This window comes from Entamoeba histolytica, genomic scaffold, assembly GCF_000208925.1.
Source record: "Entamoeba histolytica HM-1:IMSS scf_1104750516819 genomic scaffold, whole genome shotgun sequence".
Lineage (NCBI taxonomy): Eukaryota > Evosea > Mastigamoebida > Endamoebidae > Entamoeba > Entamoeba histolytica.
This window is the reverse complement of record NW_001915073.1, coordinates 1-21,183: the sequence shown is the minus strand read 5'-3', so window position 1 is coordinate 21,183 and position 21,183 is coordinate 1. Positions and strand designations below refer to the sequence as shown.

Sequence of the window (21,183 nt, the reverse complement as noted above, 5' to 3'; positions counted from 1 at the left end):
GGAATCATTTTATTACTACTGTATTACTTTGACTAATTTTCTTTTAGTCTTACTTTGACTAATCTTCTTTTAGTCATACCCACACTTCAGTAGATTCTTATATTACATCCATGTAATATTCTACTGTATTCTCTTGCTGCACCCTTTGCAGCATTACCAAATACATTCCAAATTCAAAGACCCGTCCTAACCAGATAATAAGTGGGAGAGTCGAAGAATGAATTTGTACTAGGGTTTGTATGTGGTGTTTCAAACATGCCACCTTCAAACTCCTTCTATAAATTTATTAATAAAATTAAAAAAGAATAACAAAAAACTTAAAAAAACATAAATAAAGATAAATGGAAAAGATTAATGATTTGATTAATCTTTCGTTATTAGAACAAAATGTAACACAACGGAATGAATTTAAAATGGTCAGAATGATTAATTTTATAAAAGAAGTAAAACAAAACCCACCAGATACTTATTTAGATTTTTTAACATTAAAAGTTAATCTTTATAATGCGGTGATTTGTTTATTTATCTCAATTATATTACTAATATTAACTCCATTGTCATATAAAAGAATAAGAATTATTCCATCAATATTCTTAATGTCTTTAGTTTATCTTTCACTTGTTCCAGTATATGCATTTGAAATGCCTTCAGAATTAGTTGATTTGTGTAAAGTAGTTACAGTAATTTTAGGAGGATTTACAATAATAACATTTATTTTTCTTAATACCAAATTAAATTGTTTTGGATATTTAGGATGTTTAATAGGAAATAATATATTCCAAATTATTTATTCTTTTGTAGATTCTGATATAATTCTACTTCTTCCCATTATTTCAATATCATTATATTTCTTAATTACATTACAAAATAAATTCTATAAAATTATTTCATTAGTTATACTTCTCAATCAATTGTTTTTAGTTTGTATTTTATCTTTCATTATTACTTAGTATTTCTTTAGTAACATTTCTATAGATTATTAAAGGAATCTTTCCTTTAGACTATTCCATTATTTACCATCTTATTCATATACCACTTATTTTTATTCTTTGGGATATTTTGATTTCACCATCAATACAAGAAACACAAAGCAAAATAAAAGAAGAATAACCATTAAATTAACTCACATTGCACGTGTTAAATTTGTTGCTTCACTTTTTAGATATTCTAAATAACTTTGATTAACTAAAGTCATATCACCTAAAGGTAAAAATTTATCAAGATGAGCTAATAGTTCGTCCATTCTTTCATAAATATTTGATAATGTATTTGTCTTATATAATTTACGAAGAACTAACACCCAATTATTAAGGAAATTTTGAGATGCAAACACTGAGTCATAGTCATGAAGACCAAGTGTAATAATAATTCCACCAACTTCACAATAAATAATTTGAATTCCTTCAAACTCTTCTTGAAGAGATTTTAATGAAGAATTAGAATATTCTTGACTTTCAATACAATATGTTGAAAATCTCATTGAATCTCCATTTACACTTCCTTCTCTTTCAATATCACTTTTTAAATGGGCTGTAATAATTTCCATTAATGCTTCTAATTTTCTTGCCTGAATGTTAGTTTGATAAAATTGTGACAGATAAATAATATTTCCTTCAATGTTATGATGAATAAGAAACTTAACCATAATTTATTGGAAAACAAAATAACTTTTTAAGATGAGTTTCAATTTTTCTTTGTTTTTGATAAACCAAAAGAATAAACCATTCAACAAATCAATCAAAAATATGAATTACTCTTTGTTATCTAACAATTCTACATAATTTATTTGTTCTTTATTTTACTGTAGGATACTTAAAATGAACAATAGTAGGTAGACCAATTAGATTTGAATATGTTGGTTGTTTCTTTGTATAATATTTTGATTCAACGAATTGAGGTGGTAATATATTAAATTGCTCAAGGACAGGAAGTTGAGAAGATAAATATCTTTTTAAAGAGAATGGAATAGATGAAGTGTCTATAAATTGTTTAAAAGATTTAAGAGAATCATTTCCATCATTAAATTGTAATGATTTAGAAAATATTTGTGAAGTTGTTTCAATTACTATATTAAGTAATTGTAAATCTGTTGTAGATAATGGTTGATTAAACTTTAATAAACACATTTGTAATCCATTAATAAGACTATTAACTTCATTTAATGACTTACTATTTTTACACAAATCAAGAATAATATCATTTATTATTCCTATTTCTTCTTTAGCAAAAATTGGTAAAGAAAGAAATGAAATTACAGTCTGAACAATTTCAAGATTATCTATAATTGTTAATATCATTTTCTTATTTAAGAAGTCTTAACAAACTATGATACATAATTAATTGATGAAGTATTTGAAAAAATCCATCAATTGTATTTGCTGAACATTCAATTCCAATAGAATAAGTATTTACATACCATTGAGCTAATTGACTTTGAATAAATGCATTAAAATCTTTCTTTTGATTTGGATGTTGTACAACAAAGAATAATAATGATAATGAAATTGTTTTAAATCTCTCTGATTGAAAAGTAATTGGTTCAATACTTTTTATAAATTCTTTAAATTGATTAAATGAATATGTGTGTATTAACATAACATACATTAATGCATCAATACATTTTTCAATTGAAATCACATTTAATATTAATGAAAGAGTTGGAAATGAACATTTTATTAAATACTCTTTTTCTAATCCTTCCCCTTTACAAATGTTGTTTGGTTTCTTACATAGTCCTGAAACAATTTTTGTTTTATATTGTTTTTTAATTAATTTATTAACTAACTCTGGATGAATATTCATAAATTCATTAAGATTTCCTCCAAATGATTCATCAAAGACTTCTTGAACTTCATTTTCATTTAATACTTCTAATCCATAAACACTTTCTTCAAAAATTATTTCTGACATTTTAATATTCCAAATTTTTCCTCCATTAGTATTTGTTAATTTCATTAAATTAGTAATCATTTTCATAATAATCATCATCCTTTCTTTGTCTTTATTTATAATAAGATGTTTTAATGTTGGTTGAATAAAGTGTTTTAAAACAGTACCAATTGATATTATTCCTACTTTAATTAATGAAACAATTTGGTTCATATTATTCATATTTAGAACTACATTTCCTACCATTTGTTTACATACAAATACTGGTAATGGAATTAATGGAATTAATTCACTACAAGATTGAAAGAATTTATCAAAAGAAGAAATATTTTTATTTAATGTATTTATTAATGTAGTTAATATAATTTTTGCTTTAAGTATTTCGTCAGTTATTTGACTAACTTGTTGAATGAATATTGAATAATCTTCATTAATAAATGAAGTATCAATTATCATTTCAGAGTTAGGTATTAGTTCATTAATTTCTTGCATTGTTTTATTTAAATAATTTTTAGCTCTAACTAACACTCCTTTAGGTGTGTCTATATAATCTAATAATAATGCAATTAATATTGTTGCTCTTCTTTTAAGATGAATTTCACAATCATTTTTTTTAATGATAGAATAACAACAAATAATTAAGTTCATTATTTTAGGATGATAAAATATCATAGAAACGTTTTGTATTAATTCTTCAAGAACTTCATTACATTCTTCTTTTCTTTTTTTAACCATTGAAGGATGTAATAATTCAATAGCAACATTAACAAAATGATACCAATCTTGATGTTCAATCATTTGTTTAATAGGACTTTCATTTTCTTTCATTTCATGTAAGTCATTTAAAAATTTCTCTGTTTTAATTTGACATTCTTTACAAACTAATGTTAATGAATAATCTTCATTTTCTTCTTCTTTCTTCTTAAATTCATTTAATCGTTTTTCTCGTTCTTTTTGTCGTTCAATTCTCTTTTTATCTTCTATTATTTTTTTACTTTTTGTCTTCTTTGCTTTTTTTCTTGACTTTTTCGTTACTTTTCTTTTTCCTTCTTCTTCTGATATTTCTTCGTCTTCATCTAATCCCGAATCAATAATACCCATTGTCATATATTCTTGTCGTGTTTGAATGAATTTATCATTAGTAAAAATGAATTTGATGAAAATAAATACATTTTCAGGTGTTATTGTTACTAATTTGGCAAATAATGTTTGAAGATTTAACATGTTGAGTTCAGCTAAGTCTGAGAAAATAATACAACGACGTGTTAGGTTTGGTTTATCTAGGGAGGTTAAAGCAATGGAAGTATAATCATTTAATTTTAATTCTTTTAATGAACATAGAAATAAATACCTTCTTTGAAGAAAATCCTTTCCAGTAATTTCTACAACCCAATCAATTACATTAGATGGGGATAATGTAGGAATAAGATGATATTTTTTCTTAACAAACGGATTTTCTGAAACCTTAAGATCACTAAATATTGGAATATGAGAATGAATAATTTTATGTTGTTGTTGAGATAATAAAGGATAAGGAAAAAGAGTTTGATTAACAAGGTCATAATAATGAGATGTAAGTGAAAATGTATGTGTTGGAAGATGATTTGTTGATGTATGGATAATGAATCTAATTTGAGAGGGAGGTGGTTGTAAAGAAGGTATTAATGAAAGAAGTTCTTTTGTGTTATTACTCATTGTAGAATCATATGAAGATAAATTTCCCGATAAATAATCTTTAAGAAGGATATCTGGTTGGTCCAATGAATGTTTTCTACTTTCATTTGGTAAGAAAAGAGTATTAGAAGAAATGGGATGATTTAGTGCTATTTGAATATTATAATGTCTATACTCTTCTGATGTAATTATATCTCGTTGATTTGATCTCCACATTATATCTTTCATTAAAAGAGTTAACATCTCTTTACTCTTTTTCAATGAATCAACACTCTCACTACAATCATACCCACTAATCTCTTCTTCAGAAACACCTTTCTCTCTCTTTTCCATTTGCATTTGTAAAAATTATTTTCAGTTTTTTTCTTCTTTTTCTCTTTTTGAAGAATAACAATTTTTTATTTAAATTGGTTATATATTCCATTAATTTATATTATTGTTTTTATAAAGTTTCCGAAATCTCTATAAAAATTTCTAAGTTCTTCCTAAAATTATCATCATTCTATAAATAGAAAAAGTAGCTAAAAATATATACTTGACTCACAAATGAAGAAAGGTTCGAGTTGAAAATGAAAGAAATGATATTTCTGTTTCAGTAAGTTATTTTTGTGTTTCATTTAAAAATCAAAAAGGAATTATACCAAACCAGATTCTATAAAAATATAGTAACAAGCAATTATTAAACAATAGTAAAATATACCATCAAAAGAGCATTGAGTTCATTGGTGAAAAGACAGGGGTATTGGTATTTAAGGAAAAAAAAAGTACTAGAAAAAATTAGTTGTCTAACGTAATGAGCATGACTTGTGGTGAAGTAAATAGACCCTTATCGTTTTTGTCTGGATATGTTATTTGTGTAAGTGGATATACTAATGAAGCCAGAGAGTTATTAAAAAGTATGATTGAATTATGTGGAGGGGTATATATGGAAGATATGGAATGTAGATCAGTGACTTTTTTGTTATCCACAAACCCAGCAAGTGAGAAAACAAAACATGCCATAAGATGGGGTGTTCCTGTTTTGTCGCAACAATGGTTGTTTGATTGCTTGTATAACCAAAGATTATTGTCTATCAATCCATATCTTCTTAATGCGAAGAAGTAATCACTGTATCATTAAATGTAATTGATGTTTCACTACCTTAAAATCACTTTTTTTCTCTTTTCGTTTTGTTAATTTTTAGGGTTTTTTAATATTTCGTTTCATTCTTTAACTTTATTTCTTTATTTTCATTCTTTTTTTTTACTTTCTTTTAAGATTAAAATCCAAAATAAGAAAATTACTAATCATTTCATTTCAAGCACCAACAATTTTTTCACATTAAATACTTGTGGATTTACTTTCCCATCAAATATTTTTGCTCCATACCCTTTTTTATCTTTATAGTATTCTCCAAAATGTCCATCAATTGTTCCTGCTACATTAGGATTATCATCATCTGTATCTGCAACAAGAGTGCAACATCCTAATGATGTAATTATTTTTCCATCTTTGGAATCAATACATAAACTGTCTATTACTTTTAGTTTCATAGAAAACATTAATGGTTCTGTTTTACTTGGATTAATAATAGAGAACATGAAATGTTTTGTGTCATTTGTAATTTTGTCTCCATAATTATTCAGACTCATTCCATTAAATGTACCAAAAACATTATTATCATTTGTTTCAACAATATACATTAATCGTTTCTTTCCACTGACAGTGTTCATCAATGTTTCATATTTATCACAGGTTGAATCAAATATTAAATCAGCTCCTTTTGTTTTTGTCCATTTGTTTAATTGTTCTAAATGACTATAAATCCCAATGTCTCTTAACTCAGCTGATAGTCTCATTTTAATTCCTGTTCCTTTCAATACATTTTGTGTTGATACTTTTTTATTAATTTTTGAAACTAACCCTTCAACTTTCTTTACTTCAAGTGAAGTAAATGTTTGTTGAAACCCAATTCTAATGTAGACCGCTCGTTCTTTTGATTCAATTAACTCATTTTGAACAGCTTTACAAATAGTTTTTTCATTTATTCTTCCTTTTTCTAATTCAATAAATGTTTCAAAATCTTCTTGACTCATTTCATTAATTCGTTTAGCAATTTCTTCAACAGATAATATATTGTCTGAGTCATTGTGGTTGTATAGTTCTTTCATAGTTTTAATGTCTTCTTCAGTTATATCATAGCGTTTTTTAATTTCTTTGCTTAGTTTTTCCGTTACAACATTTTTAACAAGATATAATGTACTTTTCTTTTTACTAGTCAAATTAAGAATATCTTGAATCATTATATCAAATTGTTCTTTCTCTGTTATTTTCTGATATATTATTATTATTATTTAACATTGTATAATCTTTAAATCTTATTCCAGTAGAAATACAACAAACATTATTTTTATTCATATCATCAAGTATCATAATTGTACGTTTCAATATCTCAACAATATCTTCAATTGAACTCGCATTGATATACTCATTTTTGATAGTACTAATAGCTTGTTCTATTTGATCCATTATCTCCAGAATTGTTTCAAATGAATCTCTTTTTTTTTATTTATCAATAAAAAAAATCACATTTCAAATACATAAAAAGTCAATTAATTTTTATTTAGGGATTTTGTTCAGAAATGAAATGGAAAAATTGAAGAAAATACAAAGAATTTATTTAAGTTCTTTTATCCTTGCTTCGTTTTTAATAAAGTAGTTGTTATCTGCTTCTCTTTTCCTAATATTTTACTTTTGTCGTTATGATTAAGAATTACCAGAAAACAAACTTTTGATTAATGAGATTCCAATATGAAAGATATCCTGCTCTTAACTCTTTTATTCCCTTTTCTCCTTCTAAAATTGTTTTTGTTTTGTTAGCTACAGGATAGTTGAATATTGGTGAGTTATGTAAATATTCACCAGAGACATCTGGCTCATCCGATGAAACTGCTCCTTCTAAGACAACAAATTTGATATTATCATATAGGCTCATGTAATTCTAATTTAAAGTTTCTTTTCTTTTATTTTTCAACAATAAAATAGTAAAGCAAAAAGAAATTACTCTTCTTCAATTAATGTTTCTTTAATTCCAAGGTAGTTCGTTATAATAATATCTGCAAAGTCAAATGATTCTTGAAAAATAGAATTATTATTATACTTAATCATACATACTTTAAATCCTGCTTGATGGGCATTTATTGCAGGTATTGGGTTGTCTTCAAATACAAAACATTCATTTGGATTAATTGTTTTTCCACTTCTTTTCATTGCTTCGAAATAAATATCAGCAGATGGTTTAGGATGAACAACATCAACTCCTGTGACAATATCGTTAACTTTAATATTCCATTGTTTAAGGTATTTGTCAATATGTTCTTTTCTACCTGAAGAAGCAATGATAATAGGAATATTGTTTTTTTGTAATTTTTCAATAAATCCACAAACCCCCTCTATCGGCTGTTTGCAATACACTTTCTTTTCAGTTTTCTCATTAAAATAAGAAGCAAGTTCCTCTGCACTTTTGTATTGTTGTCTTATACTTTCATAGGTTGTGTAATACAACTTGGCAAGGTTAAGTACAGACTGTGTCATTTGATGTGCTCTTACTTCTTTTGGTGTTCTTGGTAGTTTGAATTTTATTTCAAATTGGTCAAATGTATCAATCCATAGTGTTTCAGAATATACAATTGTTCCATCAAAATCAAATATCGCCACTTTCATATGTTACAACTGAATAATTTTAGTTATAAGCAAATCCCAAAAGGCTTTTTTATTATGATTTATTTTATAAAATGAAAATAAAAGAAGGCAAGAAACAGAATCTAAAACAGAAAAGAAGGAATAACATATTCTAATATATAAATAATACATATGATTCTGCGAAATATTAATGGCTAATATATTCATTGAAATATTTTAATATTAATAATGTAGTATGTCATTTAATTGAATGTATGTGTAGTAAATAGTGTATTTAGATTGGATATACATTCAGTAATGAATAAGAATATGTAAAATTAGAATTATGGATATTACAAGATGATTCTCTCTATTGTTGTTTATAATCAAATAAAATGTAATATCATATGATTAAATGGTATTGATATTGATTCATATAACGTAAAACATACTTTATACATTAATGATTAAAAACCATGTGTGATTGAAAGAAAGTAATTGAAGTAATGCATCAAACTAACAACAAAGTAAATAAATGAATAGAGACTGAATTAAATATCAATAAATATTTTTGATAATTATAAAATTAATATTACATCAATGATAGTATGAATGAATTTCAATTTTTAGATGATTCTATTTCATACAAATATCAGGCGTATCTTCAAATATAATGAAAATGAATAATAAAATAAAATATAAACTAAACAACAATAAAATGAATGAAAATAATTTAAATTACAACAATAGAAATAACATTGAAGTAAATTAGATAATCATATATGCTTCATTTGGTATACTTTGACAAACACTAAATTATATAAATTTGAATAACATATTATAAAAGAAGATACAATAATCAAATATCAATTATAAAACAACAATTGAAGATAAAATATACATTAATAAGGAATAAATAAGAGAATAATTTCATTAAGAAATAAATATACAATTGAAGTAATTAGAATAATAAAATAATATAAATAGAAGATAATAAAATAGAAGAGATGACAAAAAGAATAAAAATAAAAAATTGAAAATATGGAGATTGTATAAATTATGTGATAAAAGAAATAATAACAATGGATGTAATGAAATAAATTAAATTATAAAAAATAAGAATAATTCAACTATATTATTAAATTAATTAAAGAATAAATAGAATGAAATATAGTAATAAATGAAAATGAATAATCAAATAATAGAATGATAATGATAATGAAATGATAAGAAAATAATAAATAAAATAATGAAGAATATGAATATAAAAAGAAATATGAGTATAAAGAATTTAAATTAAAGAAAGAAAATAATCTATTTGTATTAAATAAACAAATCAATAATTACATTAAATAAGAAATAAAATGATGTAATATTTGTAAATATAAAATAACAACAATACGAATGAACATGATAAAAACAAAATAAAAATAATAAATGATAAGACGAATGATAAATATTAATGATAAAAAGATAAAACTAATATTTATTAATAAAATAAAAATGGATAAAATACACCAAAGATAAAATAAGACAAATTAATAGAATAAAAATAAAAGGAATTCCAATAATAGTTACAATATACAGACTAGTCAATAAAGAATAGTAAAAAACAATCAAATAATAAGACATTATAATTCAATATGAAATAATGATAAAAGATATAGTGAATAATAACATGAAATATCTAATGAAATAACAATAAAACCATTCAAATATACTGATACAAGATATATCAAATTAACAAAAAGAAGAAAAATTAAATAAAAGTTTTTTTAGTATTTTTTAATTATGACATAATTTCAAAATCTTACTTTGTTAATCCAATATGAACAATTTGATAGCTGTAGGTGGTAGTATTATTATAGGGGGGATTACCTATCTCATATCGCTTAAATCAAGTGAGAAAGAACATGAATATTTTGAAATTAAAAGAGGTCAATCAGCACAAACAATACAACTGTTTGGAGCATTAACCAGAAAAAGTCAAGAATTATGTGTTAGTCTCTTTAACCAATCTATTCCTTTAATTTCTCAATGCTTTGTTCTAGAAATTACAACAAAACAATTAAATAAACAAGAAAAAATGAATCAAATTCAATGCATCGTTGAAAAGAAAGTCTCAGAATGGTTTGCACGTTCAATAAGTTCAGCACTGATTTCTTTATCAACACACCTGGGTATTGTATTAAACAAAAGAGACTCAGTACTCCAAGAAACAACAATTCAATCAATTATCACAGAACCATCAAAAAGAATTAAAGAATATTGTGAGGGTATACTTTTACTTGTTCAATCCTTACATATAAATGCCTTTGCTAAGGTCAAAGAAGTTAATCTCATTGATTTGTTGAAGACTCTACAACAAAGTCTTGTGGCTGAAATGATTTTGTTTGTTCAAAAAAGTATTAAAGAGAGAATAGAAACTAAAGATCAGGAGGCATTACTTGATGATCTTCATATTGACTCTTTTGTTAAAATACTTATTAAACATCATACCACACAGTTGAATAACATTCTTTTGAAACAAGAAGAAACTGTCACTGACAATCTTTTGGTGTGTCAATTTATTACTAAGTGTAATGTAATAATCCAAACACTCCCAGTCACACCAGAATTATTTGTGTGTGATGAAATGAATCAAATGTTATTTGAATTTTTTCAATAATGTTATTTAGAATATCATTTGTGTTATTTTAAATTATAATTTTAAGAAAAAGATTAATAAAAATATAAGAAAAAATAGTAAAAATATAAAAAAGTAAAATCCCGAAAAAATTGGTAAAAAAAGAAGAAAAGACAAACCCTGATTTTTTAATAAGAACTGAACATCACAAAAAGAAACAGTCCACTTATGCAAATAATTGTCAAGAGAATTTCTGGTAAAGTAGAAGCTGTTACTGTTTCTGACAACGAAACTGCTGGTATGCTCATGAACAGACTTGGCTGTGGTAAACTCCTTGCAGGATGCAAAGTTCTTGGTTATAATGAAGCTATTGTTGACTCAACACTCTTCGAAATGGGTGGACTTGAAGGAGGTAAAAACAAGAAATCAAAGAAGAAGGATACTTCAAAACCAAAACACAAGAAACACGTTAATAAGAAAGTTAAACTCGCATGTTTAACTCATTATAATGTTACTAGTGCTGGTAAAGTTGAAAGATTAAGAAAATGCTGTGCCAATAAGAAATGTGGAGTAGCTTGTTTCCTTGCTCAACACAAAGACAGACTTACTTGTGGTAAATGCCATACTCATATTCCAAAGACCAATTGAGTAACTTGATGATTTACTTTTTTTTTTAACTTTTAATTTATATTAATAAACAAAACTTTTTTTTATTATTTCTTTTAAATTGTTAATTCTTTCTTTTATTTTTTTTAATAAAAAACCCTTTTATTTCCAACAAAAATATTTTGAATTGTTTTCTATTAGTTTTTTCTTTGAGAAAACAAGAAAGTATGGAAAAAGGATTGTCAATCCTTTCAATCTTTCAAGTATTCAACAAAGGGAATCCTATCTTATTTTTGACTAAATAAGCCTTCATCCATAAGTTGAGTACTAGAAATATCCATCACTATTGTTTTAGAATAAATAATAATATTAAGTTCTTTTAATAAAAAATTTTGTTTTTTTCTGTTCATTGAGATGTAATAATACTACTCTTTAGTCTAATATGTTTTTCTTTGAAGAGATAATTAGGGTTCTTCTATATGAACTAATTAACATTGTTTTATGTCTTTAAGTCAGGTACTTATTCAATTAATTGTAGGTCAACAAAATCAACAAACAGCCTCCCAAATAAATGAATTATCTAATCGATCATTATCAGAAATTCTTCCACCAGTAATAGACCTTTTACAAGACGCTAAAGTTATTCAAAATCCACCAACATTAATGAAAATTTTAATTTTTATGAAAAATTGTCTTACAGCTAAAGACCCTGAAAAAGCTTCAAATAAAAAAGCACAATGGAATACATTTACTATTGATATTAAAAATGGTATTCATGGTGTTCTTTTTAATCTTCTTAATTCAGCAGATTCACAAGTTCATTCTGTTTTAAGTGAAGTTATTGCTATTGTTGCATCATATGATATTCCATTATCTCAATGGAGTGATTTAATAGAGGTTTTAACAAATGATTCATTTCCAATAACTATACAAAAAGTATGTCTTAATATTTGTTCATTATTATTTGAAAAGATTGATGAATATAAAATGACAGTATATTTATCTAAAATTTTACCACGATTTGTTACTGACATTAATAATGAACATCTTTATGAAATACGATTAAATGGGATTAAAAATTTGTTAAATCATTATCGATCATTCTCTTTTAATAATTTTGATGTTCTTTTTGATATTGTTGTTGATTCAACTAAAACAAATATTAGTGAAAATGCATTAACTATTAGGTTAGAAACTCTTTCAATTGTTGTAGAAAATTTATATGAAAAACTTATTGGTCAAAATGATAGATTATGTAATTTTCTTGTTAATACAGTTGAAAAATATGGATCAAGTGAAGATATTGTAAAAAAAGTATATGATGTTTGGTGTACTATTGGTAGAGTTGAAAGTGATACTGTTAAAACAAGAAAATCACAAAATATATTAATTACTTCTATAAGTAAATTATATCCTCAAATTGTTAGAGTTATTAATGGATTTGCTAAAGAAGTAGTTCAAGAAGATGATGATGAAGGAGAAGATCAAAATAGTGTTATTTATGTTTCTCAAGAAATTGTTACTTATATGACTATGGTAGCACATGATCCATTTTCATCTAATGTATTAAATTCTATTACACAATCATTAAATGGAAATCAATTATCACAACAATATATTTCATTAATGTTATTTGGAGCTATTCTTGAAGGAGGTTGTTCATTAAAGAATTTAATAGTTCAAAATATTCCAAGTATTGTTCAAATTTATTCTAATTCTCAAAATGGGTTAATTAAAATGGCTGCTTCTAAAGCTTTAATAAAAGTATTAAAAATGATGCCACAATTATTAAATGGACAAATTATTAATCAATTAATTACTACTGCACTTAATATTATTTCAAGTAATAATAAGTCATATATTATTTCATCATGTTTACTCATTGGTTATATCTATAAAACAGTTGAAGAAGGAAATTCATTATCATCTAGTGTAAATCAAGTTCATTCAACATTAATTAAATTAGTACAAATGAATGATGAATTAATTCAAAGAACATCACTTCAATCATTAAAAAGAATTGTTGGGAATTTGTATAAAGTAAATGCTAAACCATTAATATTAAATACATTTAATTCAATTATTCAATTTATTCAACTTTTACAACAACAAGGTAATATGAAAGCTATTTCTATTTGTATACAAATTATGGGAGATTGTATTGATGAATTAACTGAAGAAATCCAATCAAATCCAAACACTATTAATCTTCAACAAACAATGAATATTTTAATTAGTTATTTAGCTAATACAGATACATTTGATTCTGCAATGAAAGCAATAGTTACAGTATCATCAGTATTAGCAGAACAATTCCAAGTATTCACAGGACCAGTTGTAGAAAAATTATTAATTGCTTTGAAAGAAGTTAGTCAATCAGAAATGATTAAAGAAAGTTGTATTACTATAGAACAATTATCTCTTGCAATTAAAACAGCAATGTCACCTTATGTAGAACAATTATTAACACAATTATTTAATGATTTACAATCAAATCAACTTAATTTTAAAGTAAAATTTACTATTATTAAAGCTATTTCTGGATTAGCTGTTGGAATTGGTTTTAATAGATTTTCAAGATATACATCAGTAATATTAAATGCATTAGGTCAAATTACTAAAAACCTTCTTGGATTAAAATTAGATCTTTATAATGAAGATGGTGCAGAATTCTTTGAAAGTATGATGGAATCTATTCTTATTTGTTATTCTAGATTGTACAAAGGATCAGATCAAACTATAATTAATTTTATTGATGTTCCAATTAATTTAACATTAAGTATTCATCAAGTAATATGTAGTGGTAGTGGATATGTAAATACTGATATTATTTATAGTGCTGTTTGTGCATTTTATGATACAATTGTGTCATTACCTTTTATTTGTCAAAGCCAAGAGTTATTTAAAAAAATATTCACTCCATCTGTTCTTGAAGTTATTCGTTCATGTGATTCAAATACTGAAGAAGAAGACCTAAGAATTAATGTTGACTCTTTAGTTAATAAATTAAAGAAATTAGGTGTTTTTCAATGATTGGTAACAAAAGTTAATTGACTTTCTTTTGTTTAAATTAAACTCAACCTATTCAATTAATTTAAAAATTAAAATGATGTTCATTAATAAGTTTATCAATATCACCATATTTAATAAAATCAACTAATATTGAAGGTTCTATAGATTTAATTTCAATAAAAAGGTCATTTATTGGTGTTTTTTCTATTATTGTTTTATCTAATTGTATAACACCAAGATAATAATTTTCAATAACTTTACATAGTTGATCAATTCTTGTTTTTAATTGAACTAAACAATTTTCATAAGGACTTTCTATAACTTCTTTTTCTTCTTCCTTTTCTTCTGGTAGACAAATTGAAATATCAACTAAATTGGAATAACGTTTTGCTAGTAAAATACATTCCTTAATAACTCCTGTAATTTGGTATGCAATAATCCCACTATAACTTCCACATCCCCATAATGGTGTTGATGTACCAATATCTTCTTTTCTTTGAACAACAAAACACTGATCTCTAACACTATTTAATTCTATTTCAGTCATTTCTTTATTAAGAATTAAAATTTCAAGTATTCTACCAAATGAACAAATGAAATCAACAACTGTTGCATCTGTTTGGATTTGATGAATTCCTTTATATTCATTTTCTTTTGTTTCTCTAAAGAGTTTTTTAGTTAAATTAAATAGTCTTGAAGGTCCTTTCATAGTGAATTGTTTAAAAAATGAAGAGTCTACTGGTTGTGTTATTTTGTTATTTGCAATTAATCCCAAAAATACTCCAACAACTAATGCATTAAAACAATTCCATATTCGAGTATTTCCATTAATCATTGTTAAAACATTCATTTCATTTCCTTCTAAAAATGCTTTATATTCAGGAGTCTTCATTTTAATTGGTTTAATTTGTAATTTCTCAAATACTTCAAATGTCATTTTTCTTTCATTATTATAAAGAACTTCCCCTTCTCCAATAAGTACTTTTCCTATAGCAGCAATATGATATGTATTGTTACAAATACTTCTTTTTGTTTTTAATGGAATGATTGGAAGAATATCTTTTTGGTATAATTCTTGAAGAAGTTTGATGGTTTGAAGTTGTACTGGAGTATTTCCTCGACAAATTGCATTCATTTTTAATAATAAAATTCCTCGAGTTTTGAATGGAGAAAGTATTTCATCAGAACATCCATCTAACCTTTCATTAAATTTCTCCAAAATATTAATATCTGTATCTTCTGATATTTGAGGAATGCTTTCCAAACATGTATGATGAAGATATAACTGATGTGGTTTTTGACAACCCTTAAGAAGATATTTTGGTGTCATTGTAAAACCATCTATTAAATACATAAATTCATCTTCTTTATTTTCTTCTATACTTTCATGGAGTTGCTTTTTCATTTTATTTATTTTTTAGTTTTTTTTATACTTTTTTGTGTGTTTTAAAACATTCTTTATTAAATGAAGTTCAATTTAACTTTGTTGCTCAACTGAAACAAAAACAACATTATTCTGTTGTACTACCCCAATAAATGAAATATCATTTTCTTTATTTACTTCATTTGGTGTAAAGACACTCTCAACAATTGTTTGTTTTGAATTAACAACCTTCAGTATTTGTTCTTTATTATTAATCCCACAAATGGCTATTAATTCATTACTAATAGGACGTACTTTATAACCATTTTCAATAAGATGTTTGTATACAATAACTTTTGAATTATAAAACAACTTTAACTCGTCTTGTCCTTCAGCTCTTCCCATTTGGACTAAAGCAGCGGCAATGTCTTTGTTAATGCACTGGGGTTTAAAGACAATCGTTTTAATTGTTTTAAATTTACTTTCAGAAACTAATTTTTGTAATAATTTTCCTTTCATATTTGTGACTTTATAACAATCTTCATCGATTTTCGTTAATGTACACTGGTTGAAAACAACTTGTTGTTTATTTTCTTTTTGTCTTTTCATTCAAATTGGTAATGAACAGTTCATTAATAATAAAAAGGTATGTTTTATAAAAAGAATAACTCAGACTCAAGTGAAAGTTGAAATCACTGGAAACTATAAAAGAATCCTACTTAAGATAACGCAGTAAAGTCATCACTGTTATTTTTTTAATTTCTTTATTTATAATAATTATTATTACTCTTATAATTAATTATTATGGTTTTTTAATACTAATTTAATAATAAAAAACCAATTCATTAATATTAATAAAATTAATTTCTATTGTTTTTACATAAGCAGAAATTAATCTCATCAAAGAATCTTCTTCTAGTAACTCTAGAGAGTATTGTTGTTATGACGGAGTCAATGTTTAATTACATTCATCATGTTTTTAATGTCATTTTTCATTTTTTATTTCTTTAATTAATTTAATATTTTCTGTATTTATTATTCTCTCTTATTCTCTATTTTCTTTGTTCTTTATATTTATTTCTTTTCTTTATTTATTTTCATTGTTGTTTTGATATGAAATATTAATCATATCATTTATAAGATTAGTTTTATTCTTTTTGTTTATTACTTAAATTTTATCTTTGTCTTTCTTTTATTGAATTTATATTCTGTCAATGAGTATTTCTAAACATTTATTTTCATTATACTTAAATTTAATTCATTTAATGTTATAATGACATTATCATAATTGATATATCTTTCATTCCACGAGGTGATTTGTTTTATTTTCCATTTCTCTTTATTTAATATCACCTGTGTTTCATATAATGATTTCCATTATTCTAAAGTAATATCGTTATTTGGGTATATTTCATTTTTTGTTTCTTCCTTATTCTAATTTTCTTGTTAGAATTAAACATGATTTTATTTGTATTGATTCTTATTATTTCATTTTTATTGAATTTAATTCTTTCTTTTATCATTGTCATCATATATTTTAGGTATTTTATTCTTTCTAGTGCTTTAACTTTAATACTTTATTCATCATATTCTTTTAATTTCATGATGCACTTTATTCTGTACCATTTTCATTGACTATATCTTCTAATCTATTCATTTTCTTTAGGATTTCTTTTATTTCATCAAATTTATCTCTTATTATTTTATTTTGGAGATAGAGGTGCATACACATTGAAATATTATTCATATCATCTTGCACTTCATGCATTCTGCTTCCTGAAATTATCCATCTATTATTATTTCCTCTTATTAATTCGTTAGCTTCTTTTCTTTGAATATAGTAATTAATATTTGTACATTTTTCTACTTTCATTTCTTTTACTTTATTGATGAGAATGTTAAGATATTCTTCATCAATTTCTGTAGAACTATTCTTTAATATGATGTTTTTATTATTGAATTACACTCTACTCTTCTATTATATCATTTACTTTCACTTTAATGTACCGTTTAGTATTTTCTTTTATTTTATGTGATATTTTAATATATTTAATATATTCATTTTCATTATTGACATTAATGTTTAACACTTTTATTATATTTTCAATTTCTTCATTTCTTCATTTCTTATATAATTTCTTATTTAACCAAATAATTACAAAACAATACAATACTTCAATTAAAATTCTATTTCTTTATTTTGTTGTATTTATTCTTGTATTTTTATTATGTTTTGTTTGTTATTTATTATTCTTTGTAATTTTCCATCTATCATTCATTTCTTTATTTGTGTTTTTGTTTTTAACTTCTTCTTCAATTATTTTAATGTCTTTTTCTTCAATGTCTTTTGTTTTCTTTATTTTCTTCTTTGATTCTTTCATTTATCTTTTTTGATTGAATATACTTCTTGTTGAATATAATACAATCTTTTCCTCTTACCTTCACATTTTTTAAGTATTTCTGATTATTCTCCTTTTTCCATTCACTTGTTATTCTTTTTATTATTTCTTGTATATCATTTATTGTTATTCATTTATATTTGTTATGGGTGCAATCTTTATTATTATTGTATTTATCTTGTTTCTTATTTGTTTTCATTTGTATCTTTCGTCTTCTAATCAATTTTTCCTTTGTATTTCATTTATCATTATCATTTTTATTTCTTTTCAATTTATTGTTATTGAAATTCATTCTTTTATTGTATGACATTGAATTTTTATATCTTGTTTGGTTTTCTTTACAATACACAAAGTATTTATACAATAACTATGGCATTAAAATTTGTTGTATTTATTGCATTGGAAAAGGATTTTATATGATAAACAATATAATAATAAAAACAAAGATGTTCAATTAGAAGAATAAAAGAATGATTGTAGCACAAAGAATAATAAACATACTTGTTGTACCATCATCATTGTTATAATTATTTCTATCATCATCTTGTTTATTGTCTGAACTATCTGAACTACTTGTTGTTTTATTATCTATTTCTTTATTTCCATCTTTTTGTTGATTATCATTTCCATCTTCTGGTTTTTTGTTTGGTTGTTGATTATCCTTTCCATCTTGTGGTGCAGATGGTTCTTGTTTGTCTGGTAATGGTTGATGTTCATTGTGGTATTGTTTTTCTGGTGTCTGATCCGAAGGTAGTTGATGTTCATTAAATGGATGTTGATTTTGTTCTGGGATTGGTTGATGTTCATTGTAAGGATGTGGTTGTCTTTCTGGGATTGGTTGATGTTCATTGTGTTGTTCTCCTTGATGATCATGTGTTTGTTGAGCATCTCCATCTTTTGTTGATTGAGCAGCTCCATTTTGTGTTGGTTGTACTACTGTTGTTTCTTTTGCATTTTGAGCAGTTCCATCATGTGCTGGTTGAGCATCTCCATTTTGTGTTTGTTGTACTACTGCCGGTTTTTCTTGTTTTGGTGATACAGTTGTTGATGTTACTGGGTTTACAACTTCACTTTTAAATTGTATATTATTTCCATTATACATTCTTTGGGATTCTTTTGTTTCTATTTGTGTGTGTATTACTTCGGTATTTCTTTCTTCTTTATTGATAATACTCTCTGTTGCATTAACAAGTAATATAAATAATATAATTGTAATCATTGAATGAAATTTAGTTCAGTTATTCGCTTTAAATATTCCCTTCTTTATTTTTTCAATTCATTTTATTCATCATTTTTATTCTTATGCTTCTATTTTCTATTTCAAGACTCAATATTCAATATTCATTTTCTTTCATGATTTTATTCTTTATCTATTTTGACTCAATATTAATAAATAGATTGGTATGTTTTATTAATTTAAAATTTTTCATTTTTGTAGTTTAATACAAAAATAAACATAACCATAAAGTATTATTGTATATTTATTATCATCAGTGTTTATTATTTATAATTTCCGTTTTACAAAATTAATTAACTAGAAAACAACCAATTAATCATTATATTATTATTTCGATTTTATCTTCACTTCAATTGTAAATTATTGTTATTTTTATTTTCATTCTCATTTGTTGTATTCCTTATCATATTATTATTTGTTCTATTCATTTTCTTTTCACATCTTTCTTCTTTATCATTTCTATTTATTCTTTTATGTCTCTTTCTTATTAGACTTGTTGTTTGTATTATATTTGTATTATCTTTATTATATCTTTATGGTTTATTTCTAACTCTGCAACGAAAAAAAGGCAAATAATTGAAAAAGAAGATAAAGATGTATAAGAATAAAAAGAAAGTAGAAGAAGAAAGAATATAGAAAGTAATAAAAGAAAAGAGATATTAAAAGAAGAAAAGAAGAAATAAATGGTATGTTTTTATTTTAAAAATTAGAACTATTCAATAACAGTGTCTAATTTAATTATGTAAAATAATTAGTAATGTTTTATTAATGAAAAATATTTTTTATTCGTTTTTATGTTTATTATTTATGTGTATAATTTCATTATGATGTTTATTATATATTCAAACATAAGTGTTATGTTATTATTATAACATGTAATAAGTGATAAAATATAAATGAAAATGATATGAATATATGACATAGATAGAATATAAAACAAAAGAATAATAAGAATAAATGATAAATAAATATAGAAATGATAATCAATGATATAATAATAAAATCAAAGTATAAAAGATAAATTTAATATTAATATAAATCAAAAGAGAATAAATATAAATTGAAAATAGATATAAATGATAATAATATAAAAATGATAAAGATGAATAAACAAATACATCTAAATAGAAAAGAATATAAATAAGAAAATCTAAATAATATAAACATAAAAATAATAAAATAAGAAGAATACAATGATATACATATTATAAACAGAGAAATAAATATATAGAAATAAGATACATAAATAACATAATAATAAAAGATTAAAAATAATAAAAATAAATATGATTCATCAAATAATCTACTTCATTAATATTTCATACAAAATGAATACAATTGATAATAAAATATAAACATAAATATTTACATATTCTGTATTTATCATACTTTTTATTTTTTTATTTTTTTAGGAGCAAAAGGAGATCGAAGGTGGCATGTCTGAAACACCACACATAAACCCTAGTACAAATTCATTCTTCGACTCTCCCAGTTATTATCTGGTTATGACGGTGCTTTTGAATTAGGAATGTATTAGGGAATGCTGCAAAGGGTGCAGCAAGAGAATACAGTAGAATATTACATGGATGTAATATAAGAATCTACTGAAGTGTGGGTATGACTAAAAGAAGATTAGTCAAAGTAAGACTAAAAAGAAGATTAGTCAAAGTAATACAGTAGTAATAAAATGATTCCTTCTTCCATTCATAAAATAAG

General features: G+C 24.2%; 13 protein-coding genes across 13 annotated transcripts, besides 5 other annotated features; 5 read left to right on the top strand and 8 right to left on the bottom strand.

The window, feature by feature from the left end:
* Positions 1 to 265: part of a repeat region that runs on past the window's edge.
* Positions 266 to 341: 76 nt separating this feature from the next.
* On the top strand, positions 342 to 950 carry EHI_036610 (uncharacterized protein; the record flags this gene model as incomplete). Its single annotated transcript, XM_001913979.1, has 1 exon — positions 342 to 950. One exon carries the CDS (start codon positions 342 to 344, stop codon positions 948 to 950), a length of 609 nt encoding a protein of 202 aa, XP_001914014.1.
* A 173-nt stretch (positions 951 to 1,123) lies between these two features.
* EHI_036600 (uncharacterized protein) lies at positions 1,124 to 1,645 on the bottom strand (the record flags this gene model as incomplete). Its single annotated transcript, XM_001913978.1, has 1 exon — positions 1,124 to 1,645. One exon carries the CDS (start codon positions 1,643 to 1,645, stop codon positions 1,124 to 1,126), a length of 522 nt encoding a protein of 173 aa, XP_001914013.1.
* A 148-nt stretch (positions 1,646 to 1,793) lies between these two features.
* Positions 1,794 to 4,902, bottom strand: EHI_036590 (uncharacterized protein; the record flags this gene model as incomplete). Its single annotated transcript, XM_646473.2, has 2 exons — positions 1,794 to 2,278; positions 2,325 to 4,902. The coding sequence occupies 2 exons, from the start codon at positions 4,900 to 4,902 to the stop codon at positions 1,794 to 1,796; spliced, it is 3,063 nt and encodes a 1,020-aa protein (XP_651565.2).
* Positions 4,903 to 5,356: 454 nt separating this feature from the next.
* Positions 5,357 to 5,668, top strand: EHI_036580 (uncharacterized protein; the record flags this gene model as incomplete). Its single annotated transcript, XM_646474.1, has 1 exon — positions 5,357 to 5,668. One exon carries the CDS (start codon positions 5,357 to 5,359, stop codon positions 5,666 to 5,668), a length of 312 nt encoding a protein of 103 aa, XP_651566.1.
* A 182-nt stretch (positions 5,669 to 5,850) lies between these two features.
* EHI_036570 (uncharacterized protein) lies at positions 5,851 to 7,072 on the bottom strand (the record flags this gene model as incomplete). Its single annotated transcript, XM_646475.2, has 2 exons — positions 5,851 to 6,876; positions 6,947 to 7,072. The coding sequence occupies 2 exons, from the start codon at positions 7,070 to 7,072 to the stop codon at positions 5,851 to 5,853; spliced, it is 1,152 nt and encodes a 383-aa protein (XP_651567.2).
* A 147-nt stretch (positions 7,073 to 7,219) lies between these two features.
* On the bottom strand, positions 7,220 to 7,538 carry EHI_036560 (uncharacterized protein; the record flags this gene model as incomplete). The annotated part of the gene is made up of 2 exons (XM_001913977.1): positions 7,220 to 7,283; positions 7,333 to 7,538. The coding sequence occupies 2 exons, from the start codon at positions 7,536 to 7,538 to the stop codon at positions 7,220 to 7,222; spliced, it is 270 nt and encodes an 89-aa protein (XP_001914012.1).
* Positions 7,539 to 7,603: 65 nt separating this feature from the next.
* Positions 7,604 to 8,266, bottom strand: EHI_036550 (HAD hydrolase, family IA; the record flags this gene model as incomplete). Its single annotated transcript, XM_646476.2, has 1 exon — positions 7,604 to 8,266. The coding sequence occupies one exon, from the start codon at positions 8,264 to 8,266 to the stop codon at positions 7,604 to 7,606; it is 663 nt and encodes a 220-aa protein (XP_651568.2).
* A 1,786-nt stretch (positions 8,267 to 10,052) lies between these two features.
* EHI_036540 (uncharacterized protein) lies at positions 10,053 to 10,892 on the top strand (the record flags this gene model as incomplete). The annotated part of the gene is made up of 1 exon (XM_646477.2): positions 10,053 to 10,892. One exon carries the CDS (start codon positions 10,053 to 10,055, stop codon positions 10,890 to 10,892), a length of 840 nt encoding a protein of 279 aa, XP_651569.2.
* A 186-nt stretch (positions 10,893 to 11,078) lies between these two features.
* On the top strand, positions 11,079 to 11,527 carry EHI_036530 (40S ribosomal protein S27a, putative; the record flags this gene model as incomplete). The annotated part of the gene is made up of 1 exon (XM_646478.2): positions 11,079 to 11,527. One exon carries the CDS (start codon positions 11,079 to 11,081, stop codon positions 11,496 to 11,498), a length of 420 nt encoding a protein of 139 aa, XP_651570.1. The 3' UTR covers positions 11,499 to 11,527.
* A 430-nt stretch (positions 11,528 to 11,957) lies between these two features.
* Positions 11,958 to 14,489, top strand: EHI_036520 (importin beta, putative; the record flags this gene model as incomplete). The annotated part of the gene is made up of 1 exon (XM_646479.1): positions 11,958 to 14,489. The coding sequence occupies one exon, from the start codon at positions 11,958 to 11,960 to the stop codon at positions 14,487 to 14,489; it is 2,532 nt and encodes an 843-aa protein (XP_651571.1).
* Positions 14,490 to 14,550: 61 nt separating this feature from the next.
* On the bottom strand, positions 14,551 to 15,873 carry EHI_036510 (uncharacterized protein; the record flags this gene model as incomplete). The annotated part of the gene is made up of 1 exon (XM_646480.2): positions 14,551 to 15,873. One exon carries the CDS (start codon positions 15,871 to 15,873, stop codon positions 14,551 to 14,553), a length of 1,323 nt encoding a protein of 440 aa, XP_651572.2.
* Positions 15,874 to 15,945: 72 nt separating this feature from the next.
* EHI_036500 (uncharacterized protein) lies at positions 15,946 to 16,440 on the bottom strand (the record flags this gene model as incomplete). Its single annotated transcript, XM_646481.1, has 1 exon — positions 15,946 to 16,440. The coding sequence occupies one exon, from the start codon at positions 16,438 to 16,440 to the stop codon at positions 15,946 to 15,948; it is 495 nt and encodes a 164-aa protein (XP_651573.1).
* Positions 16,441 to 16,663: 223 nt separating this feature from the next.
* Positions 16,664 to 16,872: a repeat region.
* A 180-nt stretch (positions 16,873 to 17,052) lies between these two features.
* Positions 17,053 to 18,073: a repeat region.
* Positions 18,023 to 18,643: a repeat region.
* Positions 18,644 to 18,684: 41 nt separating this feature from the next.
* Positions 18,685 to 19,449, bottom strand: EHI_036490 (surface antigen ariel1, putative; the record flags this gene model as incomplete). The annotated part of the gene is made up of 1 exon (XM_646482.2): positions 18,685 to 19,449. The coding sequence occupies one exon, from the start codon at positions 19,447 to 19,449 to the stop codon at positions 18,685 to 18,687; it is 765 nt and encodes a 254-aa protein (XP_651574.2).
* Positions 19,450 to 20,892: 1,443 nt separating this feature from the next.
* Positions 20,893 to 21,183: a repeat region.